This window comes from Leptonychotes weddellii, chromosome 1, assembly GCF_054177405.1.
Source record: "Leptonychotes weddellii isolate Sample4059 chromosome 1, ASM5417740v2, whole genome shotgun sequence".
Taxonomy (NCBI): domain Eukaryota; kingdom Metazoa; phylum Chordata; class Mammalia; order Carnivora; family Phocidae; genus Leptonychotes; species Leptonychotes weddellii.
Window position 1 is genome coordinate 92,309,212 of NC_138369.1, and position 14,088 is coordinate 92,323,299.

At 36.4% G+C, this 14,088-nt stretch overlaps 1 protein-coding gene across 1 annotated transcript in view; it reads left to right on the plus strand.

Moving 5' to 3' along the window:
* The first annotated feature begins 1,931 nt into the window (after positions 1-1,931).
* AADAC (arylacetamide deacetylase) overlaps positions 1,932-14,088 on the plus strand; it is a 23,229-nt gene continuing 11,072 nt past the window's right edge. The window contains exons 1-2 of the mRNA XM_006733266.2: positions 1,932-2,069; positions 12,848-13,070. Of these exons, the coding sequence (XP_006733329.2) occupies positions 1,932-2,069; positions 12,848-13,070 (361 nt within the window). The remainder of the gene's footprint in view (positions 2,070-12,847; positions 13,071-14,088) is intronic.

Sequence of the window (14,088 nt, forward strand, 5' to 3'; positions counted from 1 at the left end):
TGGCCTAGAAAAAATCTTCACTTACATTCAGTAAGTATCTGACTTAGCAAGGTTACTAAGATCATGTTTCTTTCAGAGCATTAGTGTTAGAACAGTTGATGTGAAGTCCTGCATTTAGCAAGTAATACTATAAATCCGAAGTTTTCATTTTACACTCCCCCTGTTTCAATGCAGGAATCCCCTCAGTAATGCAGATGGAGGTGCTCATCCAACTTCTAGGCAATAAAACACATTCGCCCAAAGCCCAGCTGCTATGAATCAGTGCAATTAATCAACAACGAATAGAACAAGACACTGTCAGCCAAATTTTTATATTAACTATGATAAAACCTGTATGAAAGAATAGTTATGTATTAAACAGAAATCTCTCTAAAAAATTGTATTTACTGAATCTCCTTCAGTTCTTATTTGGAAAGAGTTTTGGCTGGAAAGCGTTACTTTCTCTAACTCACCAACCCATAACCCTTTCCCAAACATGTGGCTCAGTATAATTTTTGCCATAAGCCTTTACAATTTGCACATTATGTAACTCTTATATTTATCTTCCTTCATAAAAAAATTTGAAAATTTATAAAATTCCTTTAGTCTCTCCCCTCCTTAAAGGAGAGTGTTGACTTGAACATATGTCCCCCATAGAGATGAGCTCTTTGAAATCAGAAAACATATATTCATCTTTGCATTCCCAGCACCTAACACCATGTCAGTCACACTGAATGAAGGCATTTACATTGATGGTGGATGCTGGTAGAGGATTTGGTTGGGTCTTGAGAGAATGGAACTTGTTTGGAATAACCAATGTGGAAATGGAAAAGAAAGAGTCAGGAGCAAGTCCCTGAGCAGTATTAGTTGATGTCTGAGACCACTCTTAGATTTTCTCCCTAGGACTTCTATGTAAATTGTAGAAAAATAAAATTGTCATGGGGGGCTTTCTATGAAGAAAAAAACTAAATCACATGATTTGTTATTGCTCATTAATATTTTGATTTTGTCTTTTGTTTGAACTCTTTAGATATGATTTTCTGTCAAGATGGACAGTAGACAGACTTAATGTGTTATCAAGTAATTGAAGTGTCAATCAGTTTCTCTCTCTCTTGTGACAATTTAATACTTTGGAATTAAATAAGATTTCATTGTTTTAGTACACTTTCTTGGATCAGAGTAAGTGCTCAAAAACTGTTAGCTCTCTCCATGATTATTGTAAAATTTTGTTGATATTACTCATGGATAGGTTCAATTGTAGCAAGATAATAAAAGTAATATAAAATATTATAAATAAAAATAAAATAGATATGACCATATCTATCTTACTTTATAAAAGCTCTCAATACTTTTAAAATATCTGTTTGTTCTCCACCACAGAGATTTGTTACTTGAAGCATATACTGAGTTTCTGTATTTTATTATGGCCTCTTCTTTAATAGTTAAAGTATTCTTAACCTAGTAAGTGTGCAAAAAATGTTTGTTCGCTGACTGCCTGGCAACATAATAAGGTTGTTGGATATGATAAAATTTGCAGACAATAAAGTTCTTTGTACTTTTACTAAGTTTAATTGTATCTGGACAGCCAATGAAATGACAGACTGAGCAGTAAAATCTGTGTTCAGAAAGTTAGGTAACACTTCATGGTGGTGCCAAAACGTGGGTATAAATTTCAGCAGCTGAATATTTCAAGCGTACTTAGTGTGTTGCCCAGTCCAAAGAGCAGAAGGGAGGGGCCCCTAGGTGGCTCAGTCCTTAAGCATCTGCCTTCGGCTCAGGTCATGGTCCCAGGGTCCTGGGATTGAGCCCGGCATTGGGCTCCCTGCTCAGCGGAAAGCCTGCTTTTCCCTCTCCCACTCCCCCTGCTTGTGTTCCCTCTCTCACTGTCTCTCTCTCTGTCAAATAAATAGGTAAAATCTTAAAAAAAAAAAAAAGAGCAGAAGGGAACCATCATGGGAAGAAAGACTCTTCTGCTTCTGATCATGGGGGTCTTCATGGCATATTATATTTATATACCTCTCCCAGATAATATTGAAGAGCCATGGAAACTACTGTGCCTGTCCGTATGTTTGAAAACTGTAACAGATTTGGTAAGTACATAGTTCTATTGACTCTGAATATTTAACATTTTAATCAGGAGAAAATAATTATTTGTATTATTGTTATTTAAAAAATTTCTACTGTCTTGGAAATTTTGTTCTTAAAGCTTGCTTGAAGACGTTAAAACCATATATATATATATTTTTTTTTTTTTTAACTATTCCTTAATGCAGACCCCTAACAGAATGAGTATGGAGGAAGTAGTCAAATAGCTTTAATTTTAAATATTAAAAGACAAAACATAATCTTTTAAATATGAAAAGACAGGAAGACAAAAATTCTTATTCTGAGTTTCATGGCATGAATGCTGCCACAATGAAGCACTTTTTTTTTTTTAAGAACTTCAGAAATGGTAGGATTGAACAACGTGGTGATAAGTCACAGAATTTGTGCAATAATCTTGAATTCAGACAAGAAAATGCATTCGTATTGAAATATTTGTAAACAAGTCAGCTGGTAAAAAGTCCAGGGCAACAGGACGCACACGATTTCCAGTTGTAAAAGGCTGGACTACTAAGGTGACGGCGCGACTGGTTGGCAGGCTGCTGGTGTTGGCGCTGCCCCTCAAAGACCCGTGGTTCTTTCCTAACAAGGCTCATTATGTGAAATGGAAACCATTTTTTATCTCCTTTAAACATCTCTGTAGTAAATTGCCTTCTATAGCAAAAAAACCAAAACAAAATAAAACCCAAAATAAAATAACAGTAATTCAAGGACAGTTAGTCTGGGTATTAAACCTTTGGCTCATTATCTCTTTCCTTGGATTTTTTTTAAGGTGTTTTATTAGGTCTCTTCTGGAATTGAATATAGCTCTGAATAAGTGCAATGCATGTCTTATTTTCATTTTCTTATTAGTGATTTGATCATTTGTAGTAATTTTATTAGCACATATGTTGTTGGATTTGGGTCAGTTTCACTGGAATATAGCTTCATGTCTTATTTTTTGTAAATTATTCTTGAATTATATTTAAAATATTTATTTTGGAAAAAAATTTAAAAATAAAATATTTTTGTTCATAGTTTTGTTTTATTATTTAGGTTAATTATATGTGCGTATATAGTTACATATACATGTTTAAATACACATGTGGTCCTCTTTGTATGTCTCTAAAACAATGTCACTTTCTCTCCTGGTACTTTTTAATCTTTTTCTACATTTTTCCTTCCTTTCGTTTTTCTCATTTCTATCATATATAATACCTTGGGTTTCTTTGAATTTGGTGTTTATTTCTGAAATTATTTTCCTTTGTTTTTAATATTCCTTTTCTAATTTCTACCAGTATCGGTTTTCAGTCACTCCTTTCTTTTGACTAGTGATTACCTCCAAACATCTGTCTATATCTTCCATGAATATGTGCATTTCTCCTTTGTGATATTTCTTCTTATGTTATTTTTAAAATCCATTCTGCAATATTGTGTAATATATTTCACCCACTTTGTAGCAACTGGTTTCTTTTTTTTTTTTTTAAAGATTTTATTTATTTATTTGACAGAGAGAGACAGCGAGAGAGGGAACACAAGCAGGGGGAGTGGGAGAGGGAGAAGCAGGCCTCCCGCTGAGCAGGGAGCCCGATGCAGGGCTCGATCCCAGGACCCTGGGATCATGATCTAAGCCGAAGGCAGACGCTCAACGACTGCGCCACCCAGGCGCCCCTGTAGCAACTTGTTTCTAATTTGTTTTTTTCATTTTCTTCATGTGTTGGAAACTGTTATTTTTCATATAGTACCTAGTATCTTGCATGAATATTATATCTACAACTTTTGTATTATTTCTATTTGACTGAATGGCTTTTCCTGGACAAACTATTACAAGAATGTCCTGAGGAATAGAGGTAGGGTCAATATATTTTTTTTCTTTCAGTTTTTGTGCTAAGTCACAAAACTGCTACAATATATACATATATATTTATACTCTCAAAAATGAAAGAGTCTCACCAAATCAAAGACTCTCACAAGCAGGATTAAAACATAATAAGGCTTGACTCTGGGAAAAGTAAAGAAACTCAGAAACTACCCAGGAAGGTTCAGAGGTAATTGGTATCTTCGTGATTATTGATTTGTTATTTTCTTTCTTTTTCTGTGTGGTTTTCTACAGAATATGTAGATTTACCTTAAAGCCTTCACTCCTTTTTTTTAAGAAAAAGTTGAATTTATTTACTAAATACATCAGATTACCATATAATATGACATCTTTCCAAACCTCTATAAAATCTATCACACATTGATGAAGAAGCCAGTTTTTTGCCAATCCTCCTTCCCTCCCCCAAAAAGAAAAAAACCCCAACAGTTTCTTGCTTGAATTTAATGCCATCAGGTCCTATTTTGTGCTTCGCTGATCAGTTTGAACTTAAGACAAAGAATAGTAATTCACACTTTTGATAATTCAATGATGAAGATAAATGGAAGTCATGGGATACAATCACCTGTCAACTTGTTTGTGGTGCAGCTTATCTCCTAGAATAGAAATATCAAATATAGTTAACTAAAATGCCAACTCTAATAGATTGCTCAGCATTACCTTGTAAGGACTAGGAGGTTGTATCTAAGTCTTGGTAAGAAGTAACATTGTAGTCAAATAACGTAACACTATCAAACGCATCCTGGGTTTGGGATTATAAGCATTTGTGAAAAGTGTTTTCCACCACAATACCAGACTGTAAGGTTTTCCTTAGTTGAATTGAGACAATTTTTTTTTTTAGAATATGTAAAAATTCTTTTTTAAATTATTATGCTCAATTAGCCCACATATAGTTCATCATTAGTTTTTGATGTAGTGTTCAACGATTCATTAGTTGCGTGTAACACCCAGCGCTCATCACAACACAATTTGAAGCTTCCTAGGTTTAAGGCCATTTTTAAAAATACTGGTTTTATCATCTATGTTCTTTGTTTACACTTGGCCCAGCTTACTTCCTTTTGTTACTGTGACCTCAAAGATACACTGGTTGGCCTGTAAAGGGTGAACGTTTTGAGGCCCAATGATGATTTTAGTTTCCAAATCACCAAATACCTACACTTCCTATGCAAAACCCTAACTTGGCTGCTGCCCGTAGCATACGTACTGTTTCTTAACTTTGAATGCTCCAAAATTCAATTTTATTATTTTTCCTTTCGGGGCTAGATCTCTGTATGACAGATTAAGATACAAGAAATAATTTTGCCCATAAATTTAGGGATATAAATTCCAGAGCTGGTCAGAATTTTCCCTCTTTATTCTTTGATATTTCAAATCTACATAAAAAATTCCATTTAGGGTATAGAGTTAGTATAAGGAGAGGAAGTGATCCGAGAAGATAGGTCCACTAAGCTATTGCTCTAATTCATCACAGTTCACTAAAGGAAAGACAATGAAAGAAACCGTAAAATCATTGTGATTCAGTTCAGACTCCAGGGACACTGGACATTATTTTTAACACACCGGTAACTTCTTAGTCTTTTGTTATATATTTATTATACTTCCTAGTAGGATCCAAAAGTTTGTGAGATTATAAAGTCTTTTTACAAAATTTTATACTTAGTACCGTCTTATACAACATGTTACAATTACTATTTTCATAACTAAATTCTTATCTTTAATTTGTATTTTTTTAATTTAGTTTAATTTAATTTGACCATTTTCTATCATTTAAAAAATACTTATTTGGGCTAACCAGCCTCATTCTTTGCAGATAAAATACTTGAGTCTGGTGATTTATGTTTTAAAAGAGGGCCTTATATTTTCTGTACTTAACTTCGATTTAAACCAGAGGGCCAACTAAATTAGCATATTTAGAAACAAGTACTCCTATGACACCTACTTTATGTCATAGGTTGTAGAAATTTTAAATTTGTTAAAATTAAGTAAATAAATGCTTATGATCTATTACTTTCCTATGGTGACATTTAAAATCAGCAGTCCTGATATTTATGTGATTTCTTCAAACATTTTTGCTAATTGGTTGGAGGGCTTGTACAAAAATCATATCCAGCAGAAACATGGAGGATATTATTTAACACTTTGTAAAAATTATGTAGAAATAAAAAGGACAGAAAATGGTGTGCTGGAGGTAGGAGTCTCCACCCCTTGTGTAATTATGGAGAGGAGCAGGGAGGAGACACCCAAGTGTTGGGGAACATGGTTGGCATATGTGGAGCTGTCTGTTTGGGGAGTATACCCAGAATATGGAGAAGACATGGAGCATACTCATAGCTAGAATAATTGGTCTCCCAAAGCCTGCCAGGCATGGACTAAGCATTTGTAGTTTACTCTAATGAAGTTCTCCCCTTCTGGCTGCAATTGTAACATGAGGGCAGTCATTTCTTGGAAGTGTGTACTTTTTGTGGGTCTAACAACTGACTTCTCTTTGGGACAGTTGCTGGGCACCAGTAAGGAGGGGTATTTGCTTGATAGTTGAACACCTACCCAGGTGTAGCATGAGTTGGTTGGGAAATGCTGCTGGTGGTGGGATACACCATTCCACTAGACCCTGGGCCAGGCCCAGGTGACCAGAGAGTTAGGTTTCTACTTAGTCTCTCATAGGTATGTAATGATGGTCACTAAGGGACAGCATATTGTCTAGTCGGGAGTGACACCTAGCTCCAGAGTCAGACCTGACCTTGAGTCCCATATCCATCACTAACTGTCTGGATGGACATGAACAGATCTTTTAAGCTCTCCTACCACAATGTGTTCAACTGAAAATCTGGGAATATATTACTACGGATCAGGTCTTAGTAAGAATTGAATGAGTACAAGCACAAATCTGGCAAAATTTAAAAACAATAAGTATAGTAGTTATTTATATCTATCTCCATACTACTGCCTGTGTTATCACTGGATGTTTGTAATTTTTTTTATTATTACGTTATGTTAATTACCATACATTACATCATTAGTTTTTGATGTAGTGTTCCGTGATTCATTGCGTATAACACCCAGTGCTCCATGCAGAGCGTGCCCTCTTTAATACCCATCACCAGGCTAACCCATCCTCCCTCTCCCCTCCCCTTGGATGTTTGTAATTTTTTAAAGATTTTATTTATTTATTTGACACAGAGAGAGAGAGAGAGAGATCACAAGCAGCAGGAGTGGCAGGCAGAGGGAGAGGGAGAAGCAGGCTCTCTACTGAGCAGGGAGCCCAATGTGTGGCTCAATCCCAGCACCTGGGATCATGACCTGAGCTGAAGGCAGATGCTTAACCAACTGAGCCACCCAGGTGCCCATGGATGTTTGTAATTTTACCGCCGGATACAATTGTATGAAAAAATTTTCCAGCTGAACATTGGCAATACTGAATAAAATAAATATTGAAAATCATGTTCAAGTCAAATTTCTGTAAAAATACCTATGTTTTTTTTAAATTTTTAAAAAATTTTATTATGTTATGTTAATCACCATACATTACATCATTAGTGTTTGAAAAATACCTATAAGTTTTATAGAGATAGATACAGAGAGATATGGATATGCATATGATTACAGATTTGGACTTGGATTAGACATAGATATTAATAACATCTATAACTATATAAATATAGATAGTACAATATATACATGTGAATATATATACTATGAAGCTGCTAGTATTTATCAATCTATCTGTCATCAATCTGTTAGTTGATCGCATGCTGTCTTTTATCCTTTTGACTATAACTAACTTCTTAACTTCAGGAAAATCTAATAATTCCTCAATATATGTCCATATCATAATGTTATTGTTTTTTGGATCAAATTAGTCTGAGACATTAGACTAAATAAAACAGGATAATAACTGGAAATGACCTTTCAATACATGAATTAGAAAATTATAAATGGATTATTATCAGTTTAATTCCCCAGATATTTCACAATGCCTACAAATTAAAAATTTTTTAAATTTTAATAATTTCTTTGATCATTATATTTAATGATACATATATATTATATATACCATTTATTTTGTTGTTAGCTAGTTCAAACATATTAAACTCCTTGCTAATACTCTTATAAAGAAAGAATAGACCACCGTGTTCTGAAAACAGCTCCCCACAATGCAGCCTCAACAGAGCTTCCCAGTATAATTCAGTGTAATTCAACCATAGGGCCTAAGAAGGTTAGTTAGCTTCTAGAAAACTTCTGGGTTTTTGTAAACACTTTAGTCATTCTTCTCCTTCAGGCTTTTGATCAAATTGTCTTGCCTCTCTTAACTAATCCTAAATTTTTTCTTTTTTTAAAGATTTATTTATTTATTTGAGAGAGCGAGAATGAGAGAGAGTACATGAGAGGGGGGAGGGTCAGAGGGAGAAGCAGGCTCCTCGCTGAGCAGGGAGCCCGATGCGGGACTCGATCCCGGGACTCCAGGATCATGACCAGAGCCGAAGGCAGTTGCTCAACCAACTGAGCCACCCAGGCACCCAACTAATCCTAAAATTTTTAAACACCCATAATTTGCAGATTAAAAGCACCCACCAGACACTATCTTCATATCAGTCAGTTAGAATTGATCCCCTTCCTCTTCCTACCTCACCACCCTATTCAAGGTCTTTCTTCATTTTGCTTCTTATTGCAGGTTATTTATGTTCACTTTTACCGATAGTCCATGAAAGTTGAAAATTCTATCGGGACGCCTGGGTGGCGGGTGAAGTGTCTGCCTTTAGCTCAGGTCATGATCCCAGGGTCCTGGGATTGAACCCCGCATCTGGTTTCCGGTTCAGCAGGGAGCCTGCTTCTCCCCTTCCCTCTCCCTCTGCCTCCCTCTCCCTCTGCCTGCAGCTCCCCTTGCTTGTGGGCTCTCTCTCTGACAAATAAATAAATAAAATCTTAAAAAAAAAAAGAAAAGAAAATTCTATCCCAGGGATCTTGCATCAATATACTTTCTAGCACTGGGCTTTGCACACACTGAACATGCAGTATATTTTGTGAAGTCAGACCGCATTCACTTGCACTGAAGAAGCTTGCACTCCAGGGACTCCCCTGATGTGGGCCTGAGTCCCTGCACAGACTTCGCTGCTATCCTGACTCCTCTCTGCTTTCTTCTCTAAGGGATCCCAGGGGGATTATTACTCCCAGAACTTTTAAAGGGGACTCCCCTTGGTGAATTTGTCAATCCAGTAAACACTCAGGTTAGAAGTAATTTTGATGTATTTTTTCTTAAAACCCAGGAAGGCTGCAGGAAGTACAGTTTGAGAATTCAATTAGGAGTCTGTAAAAAATGGGAAACTTTAAAAATGAACAATAACAAAAAAAGAGAGTGAAGTGGTAGATTTTGTGATAGCTGAAATGTGAAAGTTGGTTATTTTAATGACTATTTCTCTGAGGCCAGTTTTGTTTTGGTGAATCTGGAGTCTTTGAAGGATACATAGCAGGAACTATGCATAAAGGAAGAAACTAGAGGTACTTTTACTGCAATTGGGGTGAAAGAAGGAGTGTGAAAGCATAGAAAAATCCCAGGTCCTAAAGTTAATCTGAACATAAAGGAAACATAGACTTCGCCAGATGGGGGTGTGTGATATATATATATCACACGCATACACATACATATATGTTTGTGTGTGTGTGGTATATTTATACTCATAGATATATGCGTATACCTATTTTTACTCATATACATAGCCATATGTATATGCTCATATATAAACACACACCATATATATAATTAAATACAAATATTTTTCTATTTTAGTAATACATGCTTCTTAAGTAAAGGCAAACATAGAAAGTTTTAAGACAAAAGTGGTGCAGGAGTAAGGCGCTCTCATTGGGAAGTTGTACAAAGTGTTATCAGTGCCTAAAAGCAAGCCAGGGTCATTATTGCAGAGAATGCAAGAGGACTAGTAATGGATTTGCTCAAAATCATAAGTTCTTGCCACACCCTCCCTACCACACCCCTAGTTGCCCCAGACCCTTTGATCACCATTGGTTCCACTCTGGGGAACAGAGCAGTTTGCAGTGCATCCTGGACCTGATGCAAAGACTCTGTGTCTTTAGTTCCCACTAAAATCCGGCAGGCTGAGTATTAGGCTTACTTGATAAATAATTGGGAGCATTTTGCTACCTTAATCTGAAGTGAGTCACTGAGCATTTTGCCCCTTTTTTATGGTGAGAGTACAAAAATAGCAACTTTCTTTTACTTTGGAGACAATATCCAAGAAGCCCCAGACTTCTGAACACCCAGAAACCAAAGTAACAAGTCCCTAAATTTCATGAGGTTTACTATGTATTCTTTGTCACATATATGATTTACCAAGGCATGCATAGTATTTGCTATTTCTCAATCACCAGATCTATAAGCTTGATGACATAGTGTTGTGGACCAGTATGATGTCCTGTGACATACAGAGACTGTAGAAATTCTTGTAGATCAGATTATGCGGGGAGCAAGAGAGTTCCTATAGACTCGAAGCAAGACAGTAACGGTGTACTGCTTTCCTTGCTAACTGGTAGAGAAGGAGACAGGCCCAAACGAATGCTGTGTACTAGAAGCCAGAAGCTGTGTTAATTTGTTCCATTAAAGAGATCATATCTGGAAGAGCAGCTGCAATTGGAGTTATGACCTGATTAAGTTTAAGATAATTCTGTATTTCTCAAACATTCATCTGTCTTCTGTTTAAGTCATATAGTTGATACACCCTTTGACAAAACAAAAGCAGGCCCTAGTTAAAGTGGTAAGTTCAGATTTTAACCAATAATATGTTATTGCTATAGGGAAGTGGGTCAGCATGATTTGAACTCAACTTCAGTTTGTACAGAGGTGAATGGATGTTTTAAAGGAAGAATGGGAATAAGGAAGGGAGCAAGGGAGGGCTCAGGATCAGGAAATGAGAAGTGACAAGGGGTTGGTTATTATACATGCATTTAGGCCCACTGGCAATTATGGAAGTTTGGATTCTATTCTCTCAGTTCTTCCTAATGATTACATTCCCAAGGAATGGCTTTCAGGTCTTTGAGAAAGACACTCCTAAATTGTAGGAGATACATATACATTTCAAAGAGGCAGAGAAAGGATTCACCATTGTAAGCCTTTTTTAGTAAGTACCCTCAGAAAGGATGATCAGGGGCTTATCTGTCAGGTGTTGGCTAAAACAAGCAGTACATTTTTGCCATAGCATTGAGCTATGCTAATGGGGAGAAAGGGGGTGAATGAAGTCATTTGTGCTGAGTGTCTGTGTCTCAACTGGTTGAGGCCCAGTTGAGAAAGGGACTCAGAGGAGTCCAGCTACTGTTTAGTCAGGGAGAAAATCTTGTGTCATTTTAAGACTTGCACAGAAATTAAATTTTTCACCTCTAAATTTTTCAAGTCTTTTGATTGCGGCACAAATCTTTGCGATTCCCTGGGATTTATTATTGCTTTTCTTTTACTATTTCAGTAGGGAGAGGCAGTTTCAGGTACTTCCATAATACATCTTGACTAATGGAATAAGGAGCCAAAGTAAGGACACTGCCAGTTGCCAAGTATGTCTATTTCAACTATCCATTGAGAGAAACTGGGAAAATAAGCACAGCTATGGATATTTATACCCTTGGACCCATTTTAATTGGGAATCAATCTAGAACATTATTTCATACTTGATACCCTTAACCTTCACTCTGCTTGATGGCCATGGTGGCTTTGGGGTCTCTAGGAATTAATACCATTTCAGAACGAGTGCCTAGTATTCTCTTTCCAAAGTCTGGGTATTCCCTCAATATTAACTCATCCAAACCTGGTTCTCTTGGGGGAATGCTAGGAGGCAGCTCTCAAAATTGGGTAAGAAACCATAACAATACAGATTAAATCAGACTTAAAAAAAAGCCACATGTTTAATCAATACCCATAGGGGCTCAGAGAAAATAATGGTTTTTTCTTCATTTCTGCCCTCTCATTCTTGTAGGAGTGCTTCTTTGTGGCATAATTTAATCTGGCATGGAGTTATGGGAAATGTATTTCCCTGACCTGCCTTTCAGGAACCAGGTGGGGATGATTCAGTATTGAAAAGAGATAATTTTGCTTATTCCTTTTGTACCTGTTTTACCTTCGTATAATGGTAAAGAGGACGACCCAACTATTTTTTTTTTTTTTTTTTTAGAATTTGACCCAGCTACTTAATTAATTACCACATGTTTCCAATTTAAGACGGGAAAATGAGTCTTTTTGATTCTTGGAATTCTAACATTATAGATCTTTCATGGTTTGGCTCATACTCACCTCCTGAGGTCCTTTTTCTTTTTTTCATCCTTGTGTGGACCTGACTTCAGAGCTTTACTAAGCTACCTGCCTTTCTCCCATTGCAGTAGGAGTGTCCCTGTGTCTTTAACTTTGGCCTAGAGGGAGATTGCCTCCTTTGTTTGGCCAAACTCTTACATATCAGAGTTCAGTACTCATAACAGAGTTCACCTACTGTTTGAAAACATCTCCCCAGGTCTCATGTCCAGGCAACTAGTTTATCTTCCTATTGACCTTTGCCAAAGTTCATTGTATATGTCTATGAGACATGCAGTTATGTTGCTTTATAACTGCTTATATATCCATTTCTCCCACTTGACTCTGAGCTTATTTAGAGTAGGGAACTCACCCTGTTTGTCTTTGTACTCAAGGTAGGAAGCATAGAACCTGCCAAGATGTAATACCTCCGTAATTTCTTTACCTTTATTTATATGAGGCAACTATTGTGGTAAAAATTCTGAATCTCCAGTATTTCTAACTGTGTCATTCAGATTCACCTGTTTGACAATCCGATACAGGACTATTGGGAGCATACCGCATACTTCTATGTTCTTAAACAACATTGACATTTGATATTTGTAACCTGGTGTACCTCCCCCTTCTTTTAGATTATGTTTGCTGAACTATTGGGAATGAACCATTTCATGAACATTGCAATGTTCTTTGTGAACCTTCAAGAAGTCCCACCCACATCTGATGAAAATGTCACTGTGACGGAGACAACTTTCAACAACATTCCTGTCCATGTATATGTGCCAAAACGAAAGCCAGAGAGACTAAGAAGGGTCTTATTTTATGTTCATGGTGGTGGTTGGTGTTTGGGGAGTGCTGGTATGTGCTTTTTGTTGAAAAATCTTAATTTGTCGTATAGCATATATTTTATTAAGATGTTGACTTCACATATCAAGAAGATATATCTGTTAAACATCCCAGAAAAATAACACTTCAGCTGTCTGAAATTCATTTCCTTGGAGCTATGTTAGTTTAAAGGAATTATTTCAGATCTCTTTCTGAAAGGGAATAATGATTTGCTGTAGCAAATCTTAAGTCAGAAGAAAAAGTGTTTCATGAACTTAGACATTTATTATTAAACTTGTTAATTGCAGAAATGATGGAATGTTGTAATGAAAACCAAAATGAAGTACATGGAATAGTGGATGAGAAATGAGGAAATGGAGATGATGACTCTAGTCTTTCATTCAGCTTAGATAAGAAAGAAATGAGAAAGGTGCTAGATGGAAAAGAAGCCCAGAGTTGAGTAAGGGTATTTTATCTTGATTTTATATAAAAATATATATATTTCATTGACTGCAGAGGAAACAGCCAACAAAACAAAGAGGCAACCCACAGACTGGGAGAAGATATTTGCAAATGACACTACAAAGTGCTGATTTCCAAGATCTATAAAGAACGTCTCAAACTCAACACCCAAAAAACAAATAATCAACAAAAAAAAATGGGCAGAAGACATGAACAGACACTTCTCCAAAGAAAACATACAAATGGCTAACAGACACATGAAAAAATGTTCAACATCATTAACCATCAGGGAAATTCAAATCAAAACCACACTGAGATACCACATTACACCAGTTAGAACGGCAAAAGTTGACAAGGGAAGAAACAACAAATGTTGAAGAGGTTGTGGAGAAAGGGTAACCCTCTTACACTGTTGGTGAGAATGCAAGTTGGTACAGCCACTTTGAAAAACAGTGTGGAGGTGCCTCAAAAAGTTAAAAATAGAGTTACCCTATGACCCAGCAATTGCACTCCTGGGTATTTACACCAGAGACACAGATGTAGTGAAAAGAAGGGCCATATGCACCCCAATGTTCATAGCAGCAATGTC